The sequence below is a fragment of the Mytilus edulis genome, chromosome 2, assembly GCF_963676685.1.
Source record: "Mytilus edulis chromosome 2, xbMytEdul2.2, whole genome shotgun sequence".
Lineage (NCBI taxonomy): Eukaryota > Metazoa > Mollusca > Bivalvia > Mytilida > Mytilidae > Mytilus > Mytilus edulis.
The window spans coordinates 8,265,282-8,288,255 of NC_092345.1; the positions used below are offsets into that span (position 1 = coordinate 8,265,282).

General features: G+C 30.5%; 1 protein-coding gene across 1 annotated transcript; it reads right to left on the minus strand.

Annotated features, from left to right (window-relative positions):
• Positions 1 to 343: 343 nt before the first annotated feature.
• On the minus strand, positions 344 to 22,957 carry LOC139511368 (E3 ubiquitin-protein ligase COP1-like). Its single transcript, XM_071298033.1, has 21 exons — positions 22,690 to 22,957; positions 19,843 to 19,902; positions 17,403 to 17,500; positions 15,923 to 15,984; positions 13,739 to 13,855; positions 13,217 to 13,285; positions 11,460 to 11,519; positions 11,057 to 11,098; positions 10,713 to 10,787; positions 9,806 to 10,056; positions 9,454 to 9,514; positions 8,553 to 8,635; positions 8,065 to 8,173; positions 7,185 to 7,266; positions 6,116 to 6,232; positions 4,805 to 4,922; positions 4,093 to 4,217; positions 3,541 to 3,629; positions 3,091 to 3,150; positions 2,553 to 2,597; positions 344 to 1,996 (listed from the first exon to the last, which is right to left on the minus strand). The coding sequence occupies exons 1-21, from the start codon at positions 22,806 to 22,808 to the stop codon at positions 1,979 to 1,981; spliced, it is 1,860 nt and encodes a 619-aa protein (XP_071154134.1). The 5' UTR covers positions 22,809 to 22,957; the 3' UTR covers positions 344 to 1,978.
• Positions 22,958 to 22,974: the final 17 nt, after the last annotated feature.

Genomic DNA, 22,974 nt, shown 5'->3' on the forward strand with positions numbered 1-22,974 from the left:
GTTTCGCAAAATTATTTGCACAAACCACATTTCAAGGTCAGTTATAATTGATTTGTCTATTTTTAGAAACGTAAACTGGAAGTTTTATTTTTTTCACTACAGAAAGTGTTATCAATTTTGATAGTGATTAATGCATTTCATTTCATAAAAAAACGAGTATTTTAATTATTTTTTAGGGATAATGCATTTGTTACGGTTGGCGGGAATAAAAAAGCATGAAAAGTGAATTTTATTTCTATTCTGGAAATCTGCAAAATCGGATCGGCGGATCCGTAAACCAACAAATTAAAAAATTCTGGCCTAACAAATTGATGTTAAATTCATAAATTATGCAGTTAAATCATTTTTTCTTCTTTAAAAACCGTTTAAAATGACATCAATCAACCTTATCTTTTCAAAGCATTTCTGTAGTTATATGGAAATGAGAGAATACATCAAAATAGCTAATTTAGTTAATTTTCTATCTTGTGTCTGGCTATCTGGTGCTAAATATTATTCAAAACAAATTTAAACCATTAATAAAATTTAACAGTCGTTGGCTTCCATAAAGCAGATTTCTAACTGGTTCAATTCATATACAATACATTACATAAATACCACTTATATAAGCTTTCAGAAGTTATTCAGAGTGAAATAAGTTATAAATAGTTTAACAATTATAATAAATAAGAAACTTAACATACAAAAAATATACAAAATTCATTTAAAATGACTTGTGGCACATGAAATGAACAACAATACAGTAAAGCCTGTATACTGGAACCATAACAGGTAAAATGTACCTGTACTAAGAAACCACAACAGGTAAAAACACACCTGTGTACATCATTACTGAGTAACTGTGATCTCTTAATTGAGGTACATTAACAATACAATATATTCCTGTAAAGATGGTGGTCACTATAGCTAGTAAGAGGTAGACAAATACAATTATACATTAACAGTGGTAAACAATATGCAATAAATCACTCCTTAAAAGCTTTCTGAAGGATTAATAAGACATATCAAATATTCCACTTTCTGGCATGGTGTTAAATTTTCACTGAATAGAAAAGGGAAGTCTGAAGTCAATAGTTGGCCATCTTTTTGATATAATATTTTCTTTAAAATAACTATTATAAACAGTCCTTGAGCTGTTGTACTTATTGGCAATACAACTTTAAAAGTTTTTTTTTTAACTTCCATATTTGATAAATTCTACGCAAAAAATTTCAAATGGCAGTTTTTGCTTATAGAAATTTCATGACAAAGTCACAATTACTGTCGAAGGCTGACTTTACTTTTAGATTATTTGAAAGTACTTCATGTCAATCCTAATTTTTCAACATCTGTAATCTTTGATTGAAAGTTAAATATTAGATTTAAAATTAAAATATCTGATAGATTAGAAAGGGACAAAACATTAAACAACTTCACATAATTTACTTAAATGATCTTAAATGATGGTACCAAAAACAGACAAGTGGAAAGACTATAGAAATGATCTACAAAAACAGGTAAGTAAATATTACCTACAGAACAATGTATAATTATGAATGGCTAGTTATAATGAATCAACAGCAGGGTTACTGGCCTTGATAATTGAATGAGTTTGTAGTCTTAATATAGACCATGTCCACTATATGTTGTTCTATTGTAACCTAGCTTATCCTAGCCCTCTCTACTGGGAGAATATACCCTAAATATAGATTTACAGTATCCCCTTAAGTTAATTATGTAGGTTTGATCATGACTTTTGTAAGTATACAACCTTCATCTTTCTGAAAACCAAACTTTTAAATGGCACATGAAAACAACCTGAGTAAATGTGGGAAAAGAGAATACACATTTATTTTGCCACTGAGTTACAGTGGGAATAGTAAATGTGTTATGCAACTTTATTTTTAAACAACCTTTTCTGTTATTGTATTAAAAATCGAAATTTATCAAAATAATGTTCTAGTTTATATCTCTAGCACAAAAAGCATCATGTTGGCTGCTATACCATTTCAAGCACCTGCAAACATAAACAAAGAAAATATCACTGTATGTACATGTATCTAGATCCATGTCTTAAAAATAAAAATCATTCTAGTTGTAAATTTGTATATGATACAGTTCATTTAAGAAATAGTTCTTTCATGCAAACCTTTATGCTTATTTTAGTATGCATAATATTTGTCAATATCTTTAAACCAAGCATTATTTTGTGATGTCAGGCATGTGCACCCCATTTATATTGGAATATTATAACATTGCTTTGTGTTAACAGGAAATGAAGAGAGTAATATTAGAACAGGTATGTAAGCCCCCCTTTTTATAGGTAATTGCTTGACATGGGCATGGATAGGATAAAAAATATTCATCTCCCTGCACTATGTGAGGTCAGGCTGTCAACACAGCTTAACATAGATGATATGCCAGTGACTATAAAGGACTGCTTCCACTTGTAACAACATCAAAGTTATTGCTTGATCCATAATTTCATTTATAACTTGTGGTGTATTTTACAAAATGTAATGTTAATTTCATAAATGCAATCTATGAATCTTGTTACAGAAATTTAAACTCACTTTTACTGTCCCTTGACTATTAGCAGCAACCATAACATTGGAGCCCTATAAATGATAGTACCAAAAATAAAACTACGACATTTACAACGTTTCATGCAAAATTATTAATTCATGTTTGTAGGAGTTTACTCTCAACAACTTTGTAAAACAGCTTTCACAAGACATGAAAAAGCTCTACAAAAATTACCATCTGTAAAATTCATTTATATAGAATATGTTCTTGTGGCGGCAAGATTGTTTTTGTGAGATGGTTTATGATGTCAATATAATTCAATTACAAACATAAATTTTTTTTTGCTTTTGTTAAGTGACCTTAAAAAAGACGACCATATTCATGGTAATGTTTCACAGACAATACAAATTTTTTTTGCAGGTTGGTGAAAAACACATTTGCTTACATATTTCCCCAAAAATCATTAAAACAGATTCAACAGATATTTCTCAACTTTCTACTGTATAAAATCTAAATAGTTTGCAAGCCTTGATATCTTTATACACATGTGTGAACTGTATTGACATACTATAGAAGAATACTCACAGGTCTCCAGGAAACAGCACTAACAAACTCATTCACTTCTTCCTCTTTCTTATTCTTTTCCTAGAAACCAGAAAATAGAAACACTATACTATTTGTTAAAGTATTAATCATATAATATTTTTTTCTTTTGATGAATGAAACCAGATGTACAGTGAGCAATAGTCACTAATATACCCTTGCTTTAAGTATTTGGTTAACCGGGAGTTGATGAGCAATGGAAGGGAAAACACATCCAACATTAAAACATGCCCACATGACACAATATCAAATTCAAGAATGCTGTGAATCTTTAGAAAATGAAACGAAAAGGAAAAGGTTCTTAAAGAGTTGAAATTGATCCTCAGACTTTAATGTTTTCTATTTAGGCCAAATACTGGGTACTACAAATTTCACACAATGATCTAATGGATGGCTGGCTCTAAATGTAGTCTGACAGTCTACTGTACTCACCAGCACACTTTTAACAGTCTCAAACTTAAATGTCAACAGTTGTTTTGATAATCCTTTATAATAAACAAACAAGGAATTATTCTCACTACCTGAAAAGAAGAAAGAAATATAGATGAAACATTAACCTTAAGCTTTACCATGTAGGTCCTTCTTTTGACAGGGTTAGAGGCCATTTTTGACCTTCAGTAAAAAAAATGTATGCATGTTTATTTGTGTATTCATAAACTAGACTTAGCCATATTCAAACAGTTTATAGCCTGCCATACACTGTTATATCAACATTCTCTAAAATCTAAATTATTACATTGTTAAATATACCTAACATTGTTAATCAGGATTGTTTTTCTGTAAATTCACAAATGATTGCATGCATTTATTATTGCAATTTTGTCATTTAAGACTAAAACACAATTCTAATTTTTGCAATAATGTATTTCAACTCGTATATCCTATAAATAATTTTGTATTTATATTATCATATATTGACAAATACAGACTGTCAATTATATAAGGTAAAGAAATAAAATAAGGACACTGTATTGCCATACTTACCACAAGCTATATAATCACCATCTGTTGCTAGACCAACAAAGTTTTTCTCATTGGTATGTCCTTTAAATGTCCGTAGACAGGATGGTTTACTGACCTCCCATAACTTTAACTGGCTATCTGTTGACCTGTTCAAATACATCAAAGCATTACGTGATATTAAGATATTGAAATATCGTTGTTTTAACATATCTTTTTTTATCTTCAAGTCATTAAAAAAAAAAAACAAGATGGCAAAATTCTTCAACATAAATTAACACTATATATTTGAAACATACAAGGAATTATAAACATGACCATCAGACTTTAAAATTCTCGGAAGCTCTATTCTTTTCATTGAAATAGCAAAGAGACTGTGTTTATATTTACTTTGGAATTTCTTAATGCTGAGTTCACACGTAAATTGAATTCGGTTCGCATTAACTAATTCAAATTAGTTTAATTCGAATTTGAAACGTTTAACGTCCTAACGTCAATTCTAATTCAAATTAATGCGTGTCAACTTCGCTTAACTGTCCAAACGACGTTAACTTTTAATTTGTATTAACAAAAGCATATTTCTAATGCGAATTGGATAATTCAATTCGAATTAAAAAAAGAAGAGTGTGTGTACGTGGTTAGCGAATTCGATTCGAATACAATTCGAATTAAACCTACGTGTTAACGAGTCATTAATGCTTTTTATACTTACCCTTACTTTAAAATCAATACTTACGCAGAAACTATTTCCTGAGAATTTAAGAATTTACAGTAAGATACTGCCTTCCGATGCCCTTTGAAAACCATCACAGCTTGTTTTGTATTCCGTAAATCATAATAATGAACACAATGATCTGTAACAGTAAAATGAATTACAGTGTTAATGGTAATAACAATATTAATGTTCATATATACTCAGTTAAAAGGTGCTACTTCTTAATAATATATGTACAAAATGGAAAACAGGAAACACAAATATTTCGAACAAACCATACTAACCACAGAGAGTTGTCTCCCCTGCAAAATTGCATATTCTAAGACATGTAAGACCTTTAAAATCAAAGACAAAAAAAGTGTTGAAAACTGATTATTTATGTGATTCTTTTAAGTCCAAGGACCATAACTTTGCACAGAATCATCAGACCTGAACAAAATTCAAATTTTATTTGTAACTTGTCATGATAACTCTATATACCAATTATCAAATCAATATCTTCAAGAAAGATAAAATAGTGTAGTAAACTGACTATTCTAATGCAATTTGGATGTAACAATTTTTTTTACATTGGCTAAAATTTGCCATCAAATCCACAGTTGACCAGGCGAAACTAAGGAGGGACCCGCCATTTTGAATTGATTGAATCAACAAATGTTTGATTACTACTATATAATCAAAAATAAAACAACACCTACCTCGAATTCTCCGTTTTAATGTAATTTTATCTGAATTTAAAGCGTACAGGTAACGTAATAACCTCCAGTTTGTAAGTTTTCATTTGTATGACGTCACCTTTAGCCATGATGTCTTTGTGCCAAAATCATTCATGAAGTTTCCCAGATTTTTTCTATTTGTCAAATTTATACATTTTTTCACGTATTTTCCTTTTTTGTAATGCATTAGAATCGGAATAACAGTACTGAAGTTGAAGAGTTGCCACCGTCAATTTTGATTTGACGGTTGCAAATCTCTGTTTTACTGTCTCCCCTGCGCGTTGAAAGTAAAACTGCATTTGCGACCGTCAAATCTACAATTGATGGTGGCAACTCTTCAACTACAGTACTGTTATACCTTAATTTTTATAATTTTCTAGGTCAAAGGACAATAGTTCTGCAAAAAATCATCAGACCGAAAACATATTTAATCTTGTTTGTTATGTAACTGGTCATATAAACAAAACACTAAATATCAAATCAATATCTTCAAGCATGAAGAAAAAAGTGTGGAAAACTGATTTGCTGAACTGACAGATGGACAGACAGACAGACAGAGTGCAAATAAATAGTCCCCTTTGACTTGGTCAGTAGGGGAATAATAATTTGTACAAACCTGCAGAACCAAATGCTAAATGATAACGACTTTCTGGATTGAAGTATACACAACATACATTAGCCTTGGCTTCTAAACATGCTATAGAATGATCTGTATTTGTGGACCATAATTTTACTGTAAAAGACAATAATTTCAACATGTTACTTAAAATTCTACTTAGTTCCCAAACATGATTAATGTTGATTACAATATCTGTGATTCAAATCCCCTTTTTTTGTAGTCAACTTCAAAATATTATAAAAACAAGAGCTGTCAAAATGACAGTAAACCGGATTCTTTAACATTTATTTGTGTTCTGGCATTTATCAATATAACAAGGACCAAAACTCCTAATAGGTAAAATTTATGATTATCAATATCAAACTTGACTTCATGAGCAAATGTACGGACATGACATTTTTTAAACTTTCAAGAACCGTAACTCCTGAACGGTAAAAGTCAAAATCGTCATTATTGAACTTGACCTCCATTTTGTTGTCAGTAACAACATATTTAAATTTTAAAAGGTTTGGTTGAACGGTTCATGAGTAAATGACCAGACACAACATTTGGTTGCCGCCCGCCCGGCCACCCTCCGTACATCCCCAAATCAATAACCGACATTTTTGACAGAAAAATCCGGTTAACAAAATAAATATTTCTAACTGTCTGGTTTGAAAGTTTGTGGACAATGTTATTGAAATCAATATGAACTAGAGGTGCTGTGAGGTAAACTTACAATGGGATACCAAAATGAAATCAAATATTTTATTATACCAATTATTGACGCAGTACTTGTGTGTGCAATAACAGAAAACAATCAAGCATCATTATTATCTTTCTAGGCATTCAAAAGTTCTGATACAACTTTGTGTGATCCAATATGTGCATGTTATTTACAGTTGAACTAAGTTTGTGAAGTTAGTAGAGACAGATTCCTACATTATTCAAGACACAAAGTATTTTTTATGACAAAGTAAGTTCTAAAAAATATATTTGTTCATGTTTTAAATGCTATTATCAAACAATCTGTTAATTACATCAATATACTTTCTAAATAGCACAAATTATACAATGCAAAACAAACCTTTGGCATCATCAGAACCTGAAGCTAATAGTTTAGGATCCATTCTATTGAAATCTACACTCCAACATCGTTTTTCATGTTCCTGTAAATATAATAACATTACATACTCTGAAGAACTTGTAAAAAAATGGCATCAACAGACTCACAAAAGTTATGTTAATAAGCAACCTAGCATAATGGGCATGTCAAGTAATTTTTTTCTGTTGTCTTCTGTGATTATTTATTATGCATTAACTAACAGAAGATAAATCCTTTTTGTCTTTCCTACATCAAAAGTCACAGATGTGAGACAAAGAGATCTATTAATGTTGTTTGTGTCATCAGCATACAGATACAGTCTCAGGTTAAAAGCTTTGTAACTTTCATGGAATTTTATAAAACTTTTATTACCAAGAGGTGGCATCTAAAAACAACTTTGAATTCTGTATTTTTTTTCATTTACTCTTTTTCACTTTGTAAGGCCTGATTTTTTTGGCGATTTATTAACTTTGTTAAACCTTCATAAAATTTATGACAAACTTTACACGAGAGCTTTTTTTATAAATAAGATATATATTATCTGGAGAATTTTGAAAATATATTTATTTGGGATTTTATGAAACTTGGACAGAAGCTTCTTCATAATAAAAAAAGAGCATTGCACTTTTACACTTGACAGCAGCAATCTCAGGAGACACAGGGTTCCAGAAACTTTAACAATTTTTTATTCTTGTAGTTTTTTAGATTTTGACTTTAACACACAACTCAATCCACATTTCCAATGAGTAAAATTAAGGATAAAGATCTCCTCTATTAAGTGTATGGAGCATTACTGTCACTTATGTCTTGATGTGACAACAGGAAAAAGAAAATATAACTACCTCCTATCTGTCAGTCTTACCTGAAATATTTTAGAAGTTTGACCCGTAAAAGCATCCCATAAGGTGATTGTCCCTTCATAGTCTGAGCTAGCTAGCAGATTTTTATGGTATGAACTCCAAGTCACACAACTGTAAAACATCAAATACACCATGATTAAATGAACCCAACAAGAAAATTTACTACACTTATAATAAATGAAGAAGTTTTTTATACAATGCTTACAGACACTGCAAACATTTTAACAGTTTATAGTTCACATTAATGAAGACCTGTGATTATATTTCTCTAGAACAATTCTCTTGAGCAGATACCAATTTCCATTTCCATATTATAATATCAATATTATGTACAATAAACCTGGAATCATTGAAATGTGGCTCTTGTATTTTTCATCTTACTTGGCATTGAAAGCATAATGAGATCAGGTTCCCAGTACATGCATTAATAAGTTCCTTGCAGACCAGTCATGTATGAGCTTTGAGATGAACAACGTCATGAAATACTGACCTGATTTTAGAATTGCACACCATTTCATGTACAGGATAATGTATATCTACAGCATCCTTTATCACAGTATCATATTCATATATCTGAAATAGAAAATGTAAGTCATGTGACTATCATGTGACTATGTATCTACAGCATCCTTTATCACAGTATCATATTCATATACCTGAAATAGAAAATGTTAGTAAAGTGACTCCCATATGTCTATAGCATCCCTTATCACATAATATAATAGGATTAAACGCCTCTTTAAAGTAATTTATTGGTGTATAAACTCGACCAATTCACTGACAAATGATATGTTTGTGAGTGACTTGGTCCAGTTTATACACCAATAAATTCATTTAAAGAGGCGTTTAATCCTTACAATTCTTAAAAATTGGAGATATGGAATATATTTTTCCACACTCGTTACCTCTATCACACGTAAATTACATATTTGTGTCATTGAATAGTTCTGGAGCATGAATATATTTGTTCGTTAACGCAAAAATATGCACTCAATGAAATTTGCCATCTGATAAAAAGTTAACTGCAAAAACTCTCATTATCATTCAAAAGAACGTTTTTGTTTATTAATTGGTTTAACGATTTTCAATGGGCTGTGAAAATAAATGTGGTGAGGAAAGTGCTATTATCGCGGTCATTTTGTTTACATTGGTTACGAAAAGAAGTTTGTTCAACGTCGTCTATCGAAAAATAACCAACATCAAGATCAACTACCGGAATGTATTCCCTTATATGCAAATCATATAAGAATTATACAAGCATATGAAATAGTCAATATCATACTTGACCTCCATTTTATTAGTAACAACATTTTAAAATTATTGAACTTACTTTTTATTTACAAATCCATAAATCATCACTCCATACCCTGGTGTTTTATTTGTAAACTTACTTTAATTTTTCTTGTAACTCCAGCTATAGCAAAATAATCACAATCTCTATCAAATTCTATACTGTAATAAAATAAAACATAATTAAAATATATCACAACACAACTGTATCTTTCTTCAATCTTAACTATATGTTCAGCGTTGACTGTTGTATAATTTTCTATCTTATTTTGACCATTGACCCAATCAAATCCTATTTATAGTTATTCCATTAAAATGGACATGGAAGGGTATGAATGAACTGTTAACTTGTTACTTATTTTACTAATTATTTTATGAATATATATATATGTTTTTTGCTGTCAGTTACTTTTCTGTGTTTCAATATTTGAATCTATTATCATCAGATCTTACCTGGATACAATATTACTAGATCCATTATACATATCACTAGCATAACTAAGTGTAGCTAATGGTCGGAATGAACTAAATCGTGTAAATTTGGAAAGACTTTCAGTAAATTCATCTAAACCATTGCTTTTGTCCTCAAATTCAAAGAGTTTTTTCTGTCGTATATTGAAATAACATTGTTCTAAATCTTCATAATGCTGGTCTACTTTCTTCCGTCTTGCTGCATGAGTTGTGTTAAAGAAAGGTTTTCCAGCCTAAAACAAGGTTTAAATAAATTAGTTCTTCTCCATCGAATTATTTCAAAACTTTTCCTCATTTTGCAGATTTAGAGCTAACATACTTTGTTACTGCCCTACACACCAATGGCTTTCAAGGGCAGTCAGTAAGTTAATAAGAGGAAACAATTATTAGTCTGTGCTTGTGCATTGTTGAAAAACAATATTTATGACAAGCGAAAATAGCATGCTCATAAAAATTATTAAAATACACAACTCATGCTAAAATAATTAGCTTGATTTGTTTGGAACTATTCCTTTTAAATCAATAAGTACTTGCTCGTTTTCCAAATATGTTCTTCAAATTTTAGAGTCTGTCTTTATATCTTAGTTACCAAAATTTAAAACTTGATTATTGTCGTCAAAAATCTATATCAAAGTTTTCTTTATTTTATAGAAAAATATTAACACAGATGGGACAAATGATTCCTCAGATATAATTCTGTGATAAAACATATGCTAGTTGACCTATGATAGCATATATAAGCATTTTCTTCTTTTCCAAGTTATGGATCAATAACTTTTTATGCTATGACAAGAATAATGGAATAAGCTATAACATGTTACAAATGCATGACTCCCATAGATTTGGCCTCAGTTTTTTCAAAAAGTCAATAAACACTCCCATAGCTTACATTTTTACTACCATTAAATCCATCTTGACTACCATTATCTGTGGCCACATCAAACCCATTAGGCACAAGATGATCCTAGAAATGAAAGAATAATCATCAAAGTCAGGATTGACACATTCATCAGGCTGAAAAAAAATTGCTAACATGGTACAACACAATATTATCAAGACCCAGAACAAGTCATCTCTTCTCATAAAATAGAAAATGCTAGAAGATAAATAATCTTTATAAACTGACCAAATACCAAATAATTCTTTAATTATGAAGAAGCTGAATCATTAAAAGAGGAGCTTTTCAAGAAATCTTCCCAATACTGCTATTTACTTGAGTAAATTGTAACTTACTGAAAAGGATGAAAATTTTCTCTTTGTTTCAGAAATCATCACCTACAAGATACATTATATATGATGTAACCATACATTATCCCGTACAATGCTAAAAACCAATATTTTTATTTATCTTATATTATAACAACAAACTTTAAAGTTTTGTTTTATTCTGACAGAGCATGCATATCTATTCAAGATTAAAATTTATGTAATCTAAATATTTTTGTACATTGACTATTTTCTATTTTTATATAAAAATATATACATACAAATCCTACTATGGTTACTTATTTCTAATCATATTCTGCATTGTAAATTTACTTTTAAAAGAAACTAAATTAAGCGACCTTATATTTATCTAATGACAACTTTCCAATGGACACATGATTAATTACAGCACACAGTCTATAAATCTTACCTCTACTTTAGATAAATCTTCATCTATCAATGATAATTCCTTCTGAAGTTGATCCAATTGCTAGAAGATACAGTAAAGGATCTTTATAAAAGAGACTCCCATGTAGAATTTTTTTAAATTATACATAAAAACAAAACTTGAAATTTGAAATCAGTTCATTTACATTTATTTGCTATTGATGCACGATTTTTTTTATTAAACTAGTTTTGAGTATTCTCAATCTCTACCTTGTATTTTTCCTGTTTTTGTTAGTTTTTTTTATTTATTTGTATAGATCTGAAGAGTTAAACCATTTTCAACTGATATTTATAGTTGTTCTTATGTTGTGCTGTGATACGACTGTCCAAGGTTCACGGTTGGTTCGGCATACACAAACATGTTTAACCAAGCCATATTTGATATGAGCCTGTCCAAAGTCAAGAGCCTGTAATTGTGTTGTTGTTCTTTGTTGCTGTATATCATGTATATCATATTTGTTTTCATAATGGTATAGTACATTAATCACACCATTATAAGTTTCTTGTTTGAATTGTTTTACATTTGTCATTTCAGGGTCTTATATAGCTTACTATGTGGTATGGGTTTTACATCTGTCATTTCAGCGTCTTATATAGCTTACTATGTGGTATGGGTTTTACATCTGTCATTTCAGTGTCTTATATAGCTTACTATGTGGTATGGGTTTTACATCTGTCATTTCAGCGTCTTATATAGCTTACTATGTGGTATGGGTTTTACATCTGTCATTTCAGTGTCTTATATAGCTTACTATGTGGTATGGGTTTTACATCTGTCATTTCAGCGTCTTATATAGCTTACTATGTGGTATGGGTTTTACATCTGTCATTTCAGTGTCTTATATAGCTTACTATGTGGTATGGGTTTTACATCTGTCATTTCAGTGTCTTATATAGCTTACTATGTGGTATGGGTTTTACATTTGTCATTTCAGGGTCTTATATAGCTTACTATGTGGTATGGGTTTTACATCTGTCATTTCAGGGTCTTATATAGCTTACTATGTGGTATGGGTTTTACATCTGTCATTTCAGGGTCTTATATAGCTTACTATGTGGTATGGGTTTTACATCTGTCATTTCAGCGTCTTATATAGCTTACTATGTGGTATGGGTTTTACATCTGTCATTTCAGTGTCTTATATAGCTTACTATGTGGTATGGGTTTTACATCTGTCATTTCAGCGTCTTATATAGCTTACTATGTGGTATGGGTTTTACATCTGTCATTTCAGCGTCTTATATAGCTTACTATGTGGTATGGGTTTTACATCTGTCATTTCAGTGTCTTATATAGCTTACTATGTGGTATGGGTTTTACATCTGTCATTTCAGCGTCTTATATAGCTTACTATGTGGTATGGGTTTTACATCTGTCATTTCAGCGTCTTATATAGCTTACTATGTGGTATGGGTTTTACATCTGTCATTTCAGCGTCTTATATAGCTTACTATGTGGTATGGGTTTTACTCATTGTTAAAGGCTGTACAGTGATCTATAGTTTCTTACTTCTGCTTCATTTGGTCCCTGGTGGAGAATTGTCTCATTGGCAATTATACCATATCTTCTTATTTTTATAAATAATATTAATATTACGAATATTAAAATTTACATTTTTCTGCTATAACTTGTTTGTCATAAAGTAGCACATTTTGTTTAGAAGTTATTGGTGTGTACCAATATATGGTTGAGTTGAATATAAATGATAATACAAATGATAATGGTCAATCATTTCTTACCTCTTGTTTTTTCTGTCTGACATTATGTAAAAAATCTTTCAATATCATGTGCTGGGATAGCTGATTGTCCTGTAATATCACAAATATATTTTATTATTAATCATATGAGATGTTTTTAAGTTTTTTCAGAATAATTTATATACATATATGTCAAATGTTTGCAGTATAGGACTTTTATATGATATTCCATCAGCATTTATGTCTTTGTATTTTAGATGATATTTCAACATAAAAAAGTGTCTATGTATAACAGTGGATTCATTATCAATTGTGGGATACAACTTTTCATGTATTTTATGGGAATAGATTTACAACAAATTAAAATGTTTAACAAAGTACAAATTAAATGCAGGCAAAACCATGAAATCTCATATCAGCAAAAATGCAATCTTTCCTGAATCCATGAAAATGAATGAATCAACAATATTTATTTTGATAACACCAGATTAATATGTATAATAGTATGTTTTATTCTGCTTTTGAAATGAAAAGACATTAGATGACTTAATATAATAAGCTAACCGCTTCAAGTTTTTGTTTCTTTGTCTGTAAAATCTCTAGTAGGTTATTGACATTGGGAAGATCTAAACTATCCTCTGTGATCATGTCATACCAATTTGTACTTCCTCCATGTATATTCTAAATAAAAATATTAAAATCAAATCATATATGCATTCTGTGCTCGAATCTCCATTTTATTGCATTTAAACTCTCGTAGTAATCAAACTAGTTAGTCAAGAATTGTTTAATGAACAGTCTTAATTGATTAATAATTATGTTAATTTAAAACTAATCAGAAATAGCCTATATGTAAATGATATAATATTATTTTGTTGCAGGAGTTGACTTGGGCATTGACCTCTGCCTTGGTCAGTGAATTTTGAGGTGGCCGAGTAAAAGGTATACTAGTTGGTCCAGTAAATTTAAGATGACATTTTGAAGTTTAGCTTTAAGTAGAACAGGTTATTTCAAAATGCAAAAATATATTCATTTCAACTGGTCCTACTGGCCAGTCTAATGTTAGATTTGATGATGACCACTGCTACTGACCTGATCATGAGTGACTGTAATAATTGTTGTCTGTTTTTGACATGTAAGGCGGTTTAAATAACATACAACTATCTAGTGTATGGAATAAGAACTTAATTACCAAATAACTTTTCATTTAAAAGTTCATTTTTCCATATGAAAAACTTGTTTTCTTATCATTTTGTTCTGTAGGATTAAGGAACATTTCTTTTGTATTCTATCTAATAAAAACAAGAGGCTCTCAAGAGCCTGAATCGCTCACCTGGTAAACAATGCCTTATTGAACATATTGAACCATCCCAGGCAAACATGTACAGCTAACAATTCTTCAATATTACAAATATATATGACTTACTGTTTATAAATAAAGAAAATGAGACCAAAACACAAACACTTAAAACTTAGCAATGGACTGTGAAAATGAGGTCAAGTTCAAATAAAACCTGCGTAACCGACATATAGATCATAAAATATTTTCATACACCAAATATAGTTGACCTAATGCATAAAGTATTAAAAAAATAGACCAAAACTAAAAAAGTTAACTTTGACCACTGAATTATGAAAATGAGGTCAAGGTTAGATGACACCTGTCAGCTAGACATGTACACCTTACAATCATTCTATACACCAATTTTAGTAGACCTATTGCATATAGTATAAGAAAAAGTTTATCTTTATCTATAATGATATTCAAGATAATGACCAAAAACTGCAAAATTTCCTTAAAATTACCAATTAAAAGTGGCAGCAACCCAACAATGGTTTGTTTGAATAGTCTGAAAATTTCAGGGCTGATAGATCTTGACCTAATGAACATTTTTACCCCATGTCAGATTTGCTCTAAATGCTTTCGTTTTTGAGATATAAGCCAAAAACTGCATTTGACCCCTATGTTCTATTTAAAGTAAGGGCGGCTATGTTTTTTGACGGATCAAAAATCGAAGCACACACTTTGTGCAGGATAATCTAAGGAACTATCATGCTAAGTTTCATCCAAATCCATTCAGTAGTTTCAGAGGAGAAGATTTTTTAAAGTTAGCAAATATGATAAACAAATTGTGAAAAATTGTCATAAAAGGACATTTACCCCTTAAGGGGTCAATTGACAATTTTGGTCATATTAACCTATTTGTAGATCTTACTTTGCTGATCATTTTTGCTGTTTACAGTTTATCTTCATCTATAATAATATTCAAGATAATGACCAATTAAGTGGCAGCAACCCAACAATGGTTTGTTTGATTCATCTGAAAATTTCTGGGCTGATAGATCTTGACCTAATGAACATTTTTACCCCATGTCAGATTTGCTCTAAATGCTTCCGTTTTTGAGATATAAGCCAAAAACTGCATTTGACCCCTATGTTCTATTTTAAGTAACGGCGGCCATGTTTTTTGACGGATGAAAAATCGAAGCACACACTTTGTGCAGGATAATCTAAGGAACAATCATTTTAAGTTTCATTCAAATCCATTCAGTAGTTTCAGAGGAGAAGATGTTTGAAAAATTGTTAACGACGACGATGGACGCCAAGTGATGAGAAAAGCTCACATGGCCTTTTAGGCCAGGTGAGCTAAAAAGTATTTCAATGATTACATAGTAGATAATACATATAGAAAAAGAGATTGTTTTCTCTATTCTAATATTAGATACATTTACAATTGTACAACTCACATTTTCTACCTTTATCTTTTTCTCTTCTAGTTTTCCTCTGTGTTTCATTATTAATTCATTCACTACAAAAAATATCATACATGTACAATGTACACAAAGGTATATCAAACAAATATACATGCATCTTTCCAAAGTATAATTATGCAAATCAAAATAAAAAGACCTTTTCTTTGATCAGATCTAGATGTAAGGATCATTGTGTTTTCTTTATAATCTTATACTTTTTATTCTGTCAGATTTCCTACCAAAGGACGGTGGTTCTTTCAGCATGTTCAAGGCAATTTGGCTTCCTCCATCAAATAAAAAACAACTAACTTGATATAGCACAATAGTGGTGTTAAACACAATTTAATCAATTCAAATGGATATATGCAATTCATAAAGAAATTATAGTGACTTCATCCTGTATTATCAGTTCATAATATATCAATGTTAACAACTGCCTGATACATGTATTTTAATACCGTAAAGATATTCTATGATCATGATGATCAGCCTTTGTTAAATAATTACAAAATTATATATAAAAATAAACAATAAAAATTGCAATTTCCTAGCATTTGAAACAAAGTATAAAAATAAAAAATATTTAAAGATTGTATTCAAATACATAATCTTTGATGTGATTATAAACATGATAAAATGGATTGGTTCTTTTTTTTAAATAAAATTTGAGTTTTTGAAACTGGTTTAAATATAGAGACAAGTTTCTCAACACAATTTAAATTCTCTCTACATGTACATAGGATGTTATATCATTGTTTATATTCTTAAATCTTTCTAAACATGTTACTTAAGTAGCACATGCATCATTTAAACTACATATTCAATCATTCCAACAGTTGTTTTTAGGTTTATTTTATCAATTTGCACCCTATGACCTGACATTTAAATGTTTAAAGCTAACAGGATGCCTAGCAGGTGTAGGTTACTGGGTCTAGTAAGTTTATAGGACACTGTCTTGTAAACATCCTGTCCTGTATCAAATATAATATCCTATCTTCTCACAAATATCTGGTGTCAGCTTTAAAATTCTTTCAAATCATTTGCATGCACATAATATAAAACATTCAAGTAGTATGGATCAGTGCATTTCATATATATCTTCTATAAAAGACATTATTAAAAGCATGAATAAGGCTAAATGAATGTTTACATACAACAAACTGTCCATTTAATATCTGATTTCATCTTTTTTGGATAAAAAAGGGGGGAGGGGAGTGAAAACTAAAATCCACGAATTTAAAAACCCAGGAACATTTAAATGTTGTTTTTAAAATTCAAATAGGGAACATACTTTTTATAATTGTATAAATAAACCAATTTTTCAAGACGTTTTATTTAAATATTGCTCAAACCACGAAAATTGATACCCACGATTTAAAGTACTTTCACAGTAATTTATATACAACATTTTGAAAAATAAGCCAACAACATAAACATGCAATAACTCTACACAGCTAAGGAATTAATTACTTACATGTGAAGTTTGGAAAGATCTGATCTGAACTCTCTATTAAATAGTTACACTTGGGACATCTATTACTGTTCTCTAAACTTTGTTTGATACATTTGTAGCTGAAAATATATTTTCTCCAGTTAGTTCCAATGCCAACATAATAATAATTGGTGGTAGAAAGAAATAAGAAGATGTGGTATGTGTGTTAATGAGACACAATGTGTCAAAAGTAAACAATTTTTATAAGTCAAGAATGGTGTTCAACACAGAGCCTTGACTTACACAGAACAGCAACCAAGCTATAAATGGGCCCAGAATAACTTGTCACAGTCTAGTGTAAAACAATATAAACAGGAAAACCAAAAGTCTTTTCTATACAAAAGACAAGAAACCTTTAACAAGAATATTTTCCCAGAACTTTGTCCCTGTACCCTGACATGAACCTCATAGAAGAATTGTGAAATATCAAAATTTACTAGACTAACCACCATATGTATGCAAAACAATGTTGAACACTAGTGACTAGTACTGCAGAATTGATACAAAACAATGTTGAACACTAGTACTGCAGAATTGATACAAAAAACAATGTTGAACACTAGTACTGCAGAATTGATACAAAACAATGTTGAACACTAGTACTGCAGAATTGATACAAAACAATGTTGAACACTAGTACTGCAGAATTGATACAAAACAATGTTGAACACTAGTACTGCAGAATTGATACAAAACAATGTTGAACACTAGTACTGCAGAATTGATACGAAACAATGTTGAACACTAGTACTGCAGAATTGATACGAAACAATGTTGAACACTAGTACTGCAGAATTGATACAAAACAATGTTGAACACTAGTACTGCAGAATTGATACAAAACAATGTTGAACACTAGTACTGCAGAATTACTGCAGAATTGATACAAAACAATGTTGAACACTAGTACTGCAGAATTGATACAAAACAATGTTGAACACTAGTACTGCAGAATTGATACAAAAAACAATGTTGAACACTAGTACTGCAGAATTGATACAAAACAATGTTGAACACTAGTGACTAGTACTGCAGAATTGATACAAAACAATGTTGAACACTAGTGACTAGTACTGCAGAATTGATACAAAACAATGTTGAACACTAGTACTGCAGAATTGATACGAAACAATGTTGAACACTAGTACTGCAGAATTGATACGAAACAATGTTGAACACTAGTACTGCAGAATTGATACGAAACAATGTTGAACACTAGTACTGCAGAATTGATACGAAACAATGTTGAACACTAGTACTGCAGAATTGATACAAAACAATGTTGAACACTAGTACTGCAGAATTGATACAAAAAGACAAACATTAACATGATTGAGACTAACACAGTTCTTTTTTATTCTAAGATTCAATATATATCTGTTTCTACTTTCATTTCTATTTCTATATAGAAATGAAAGTAAATATATATATATATATACATTTTTGTAACTGTTAAATCTCTTCTGCTATTAGACAAAAGTCCGCACATACAGTTCTTTAGGTACATTTTACCCTATTATTACCTTCTGATGTAGCCACTCATGTGGTGTAACATGTAGACAAATGAATCTTTATTCATGTAGTATTACTAGGGTGTTGTTGTCTTTGTTTTCTATGATTAAAATTTAAAATGGAAATGGGGAATGTGTCCAAAGAGACAATAACCCGACCATAGAGCAGACAACAGCTGTATTTACAGGAAAAAAGAAAACTATCAAATACATGTACCACTTAGATATCCACCCCAACATTTATTATTCATATAGATTATAACCAATCTAATTAAAATTAAATCCTTTAATTGCTCCTGTTCTGATGCGCGACATATCAGAACAGGAGCAATTAAAGGATTTAATTTTAATTGGATTGGATTATATATAACATGACCTTTTCCTAAATGGCCCTAGTACCATCCCGAGACTCCCATTTCTGCCCGAGCCTTAAGCTGAGGGCTGATATGGGTCGAGGGATGATACCAGGGCCAATTTGGAAAAGACATGTTATAATCTATTTATCACATATTTATGTTCTACAGATAAGAGAAAAAAATCAATTATAACAATTTAATGAAACATAACAGGTAAAATATTAAACATTTTATCACAAATGTGTTATCAATTGTCTTTAATGATGCAATGACATCACGTCATTTGGAATCAGGACACAATAACCAATACACTCTTTTTTGCCCTAAGCAATTTTGTGTTTATTGCATATGCAAAACCTAATGTATTCGTAACAAATATGTGATAAAATAATATACATGTATAGTTCAATTGTAATATAGCAGCAGTTATAATAAATTTTAAAAAAAAATCTCATCAATAACAAAATAAACTCCATAGTTACTATTTGAAGAGATATATTTAATTTACAACACTTGGTTGTACTGGTTTTTTTTCAAATATTAATTTTAACTTACCAAAAAGTATGACCACACTTGGTCATGTGAGCTTCTTCTATGATATCAAAACATATTGGACTGAAAAAGAAAAGGAAAATGTATTGGTCCACAAAGTTTATAACTTTTAGACAATTATTTTCACCAGTTTGATACAAATAACAGCAAACAGGGTTTTTCTTACATTTTTCCATTTTTTAACTGCATTAAAATTAAATGGTTAACATGGCTATAAGGACACAATGAAGGAGAAATAACTCATGATCATGAACTGCAATATTGAATAGTGAAAAATTTCTAAATAAATTTGAATCTGAATTCTGTTAAAAGAAATAACATATTGAAATTTAGAATGGTTATAAGGAGCAATAACTCCTGATCATAAACTGCAATACTGAATAGTAAAAAATTTCAAAATAAATCCTGATCTCCATTATGTTAATAAAAGAAACACTATATTGAAATTTGACAAAGATGATGGATCAAACATTCGCAATTTATTGCATAAAATTAAACAAAAAGTGACATTTCCCAACCAATCAACGACCAACCAAGTATCAAACATTGTGTATTAATAAAAAACATTTTAAATTTTGGTAAGCATTGGTTGAACCATTCTCAAGTTATTGACAAACAATCATTGAATTAAGGACCATATACATGTATATAATTACTTCAGTACGTACAGCACAAGAGAAAATCATAAATATCAAACTTGACCCTGAATCCGGGTCTGTTCGCGCCCAATCACGTTCGCACCCTTCCACATTCGCCCCCATTCACTTTCGCACCCCACATGTTCGCACCCAAATTTTGCGAAAAGTTCGTTCGCACCCCACACGTTCGCACCCAATTTTACCGATTTTTTGGAAGTGTATTGGTATAAATATATATGCCATTGTTTCTAAATAATTCGAGATACTGACAAGTTTTTTTGTGTCATGACAAGTTTATAAAAAAAAAGTCCTTGTTTTTAAGTCTGATTATGTTATTCTGGCAACAACTATTTCATTTGTGTATTGAATAATACTTAATCGTGTTTTGGTTAGTGTATTGAAATAATTTGTTTTTCACTGTTTCTAGTCAATTAAGTGCGAATCTGACAACATGTTGAACAACTGGTATGCATGGTAAGTGTATTGCTATGATTAATATTTATTTTATTAGTATTTACATCAAAGCAATTTAAAACAACAATCATGATTTTTTATAAACAACAGTAAACAATAACACCAAATTGGGCTGTTTATAAATACCAATTAGCAATAATCATACATAATCAACATTTAATAATTAATCATCAGATCGATAAAAAAAAAAAATTATTCAATAAATTCTCAAATTATATTCATATGAATAATTTCGAACAATTTCACTTAAATTTTATTAAAAATTGGGCGCGAACATGTAGGGTGCGAACGGACGTGGGGGGCGAAAATGTGAGGTGCGAACGTGTGGGGTGCGAAACTATATTGGGCGCGAACGGACCTGATACCCTTGACCGTCATCCTATCAAAGATACAATGTACATGTACCAGTACTAGTAGTTTAAAAAGCATTTATCAAACTGTTTTCAATTATTGCAAGGAAACAACTTAGACTTATTTTTCCCCTTTCACAGGTACAATAATCCCTTGCCCAGGCCCTCCTTTTCTGGAAAAAAATTGGTTGATTATAAAGGAAATCACTGAAGCTTGACCGAAGCGGACCCCCACTTAGGCAGTCAGTGGGCCCCACTTATGAAAATTTCTGCATCCGCCACTGATAACAATATAAGATAATGACCAGTCAACAACCTGATAATCCTGCCATGCCTTTGATGTGCATACAGGCCCTAACCTCTCCTCCATTATGTTTGAATTTAGTTGTTTTGTGATGAAGATTTTAAATGCTTCAACATGATAAGATTTATTTGACTGAACATATTGTTGTGAGCCAACCTTTCACAAAGAAAATAAGTATTTACAAGTGTATTATCTAAAAACTATTCTTGTCATACAAAATGTTAGTAAAGGGCAACAATTACTATAAGTTTTGTTACTGAATGCCTGGAAAGCCTTTTGCTTATCATTCTTTATATCATGCTTAAGGCATGTAAGGTGTTAGTACAACACAAGAAATAAGACTTAAAAGAAAAACATTACAATCCAAATAATGCATTGGAAAAAAATAATATTTCCTGTAATCACTTAATGATACTGGAATATTGAAGCTTCAATATGCAAATTTTGTGACATTCAATTTGGTGGCATCAGATGACTTTCAATTCCTTTGATATATACAGTATTGCTACTTTTTCATTTTATATACTTCTTCTTTATATACAGAAAAACATCAACTGGTTGATGATTACTTTCCGGCGCATGCCTGGTTTAACAATATTGTTAATGATTAAAAATATATATTTTTGGTTTATAATATATATATTATCTTTTTGCCTTTGTTCCATTCTTTAATATTATTTTACTATATGTCCAACAGGGACTCAAAATTGGAAATTAAAGATGTCATTGTACATGTTGTACATGGTGTAATGTTAAAACATGTTAACTGTTCCAAAGATCAGCAGTCCACTTTTAAGTGATTTGCAAAATTTTGGAATTCATAACATGTCAGGCTATCATTTTTGTATTGTATTGCCAGTTGTATTTAAAATTTCAACATGACAGATAGATTCAAAAAAGATGATACATTGCATAAAGTCAAATTGCTGCATTGGTGATTTCTATTTGAAAATGCGTGGGAGTGCAGACGACAAATCCATAATTTCTCCGCTGTACATTATAACTTTTGAACACGCGGCGAAAAAAATAAGCTGTCGATAAAGAAACAATGCAGAGCAAATAATAAATGCGATCACTGTCTTACCAAACAAAATCATTGTCTTTGTCCTCAAATGACCCACTTATTCCGGTATACACGGGTGGCAGAGTTCGACTTCTTTTTCGTCTTGTACGATCAGCTTGCTGCTGAGTTCTTCCAGCCATTATTGAGGAATCAAAATGTCACATGCCAAAATATAAAATCAAATGCTGCATTCATTTTTGTTTCCTAATCTTTGCATTAAACATTGGACAAGCATAGTACAAAATGTGTATCGCCAAAAACATCAAAGGAACATCAAACGGAAATTAACAGACTGTTTTGATTTTG

What these genes read in the sequence shown, in the direction of transcription:
- LOC139511368 (XM_071298033.1), bottom strand. Translation starts at nt 22,808, where the DNA reads ATGGCTGGAAGAACTCAGCAGCAAGCTGATCGTACAAGACGAAAAAGA. An exon ending in AAGATTTATCTAAAGTAGAG is followed by an intron (nt 11,099 to 11,459) that starts GTAAGATTTATA and finishes TGTATCTTGTAG; the next exon opens with GTGATGATTTCTGAAACAAA. An exon ending in AAACTTCTAAAATATTTCAG is followed by an intron (nt 7,267 to 8,064) that starts GTAAGACTGACA and finishes TTATATTTACAG; the next exon opens with GAACATGAAAAACGATGTTG.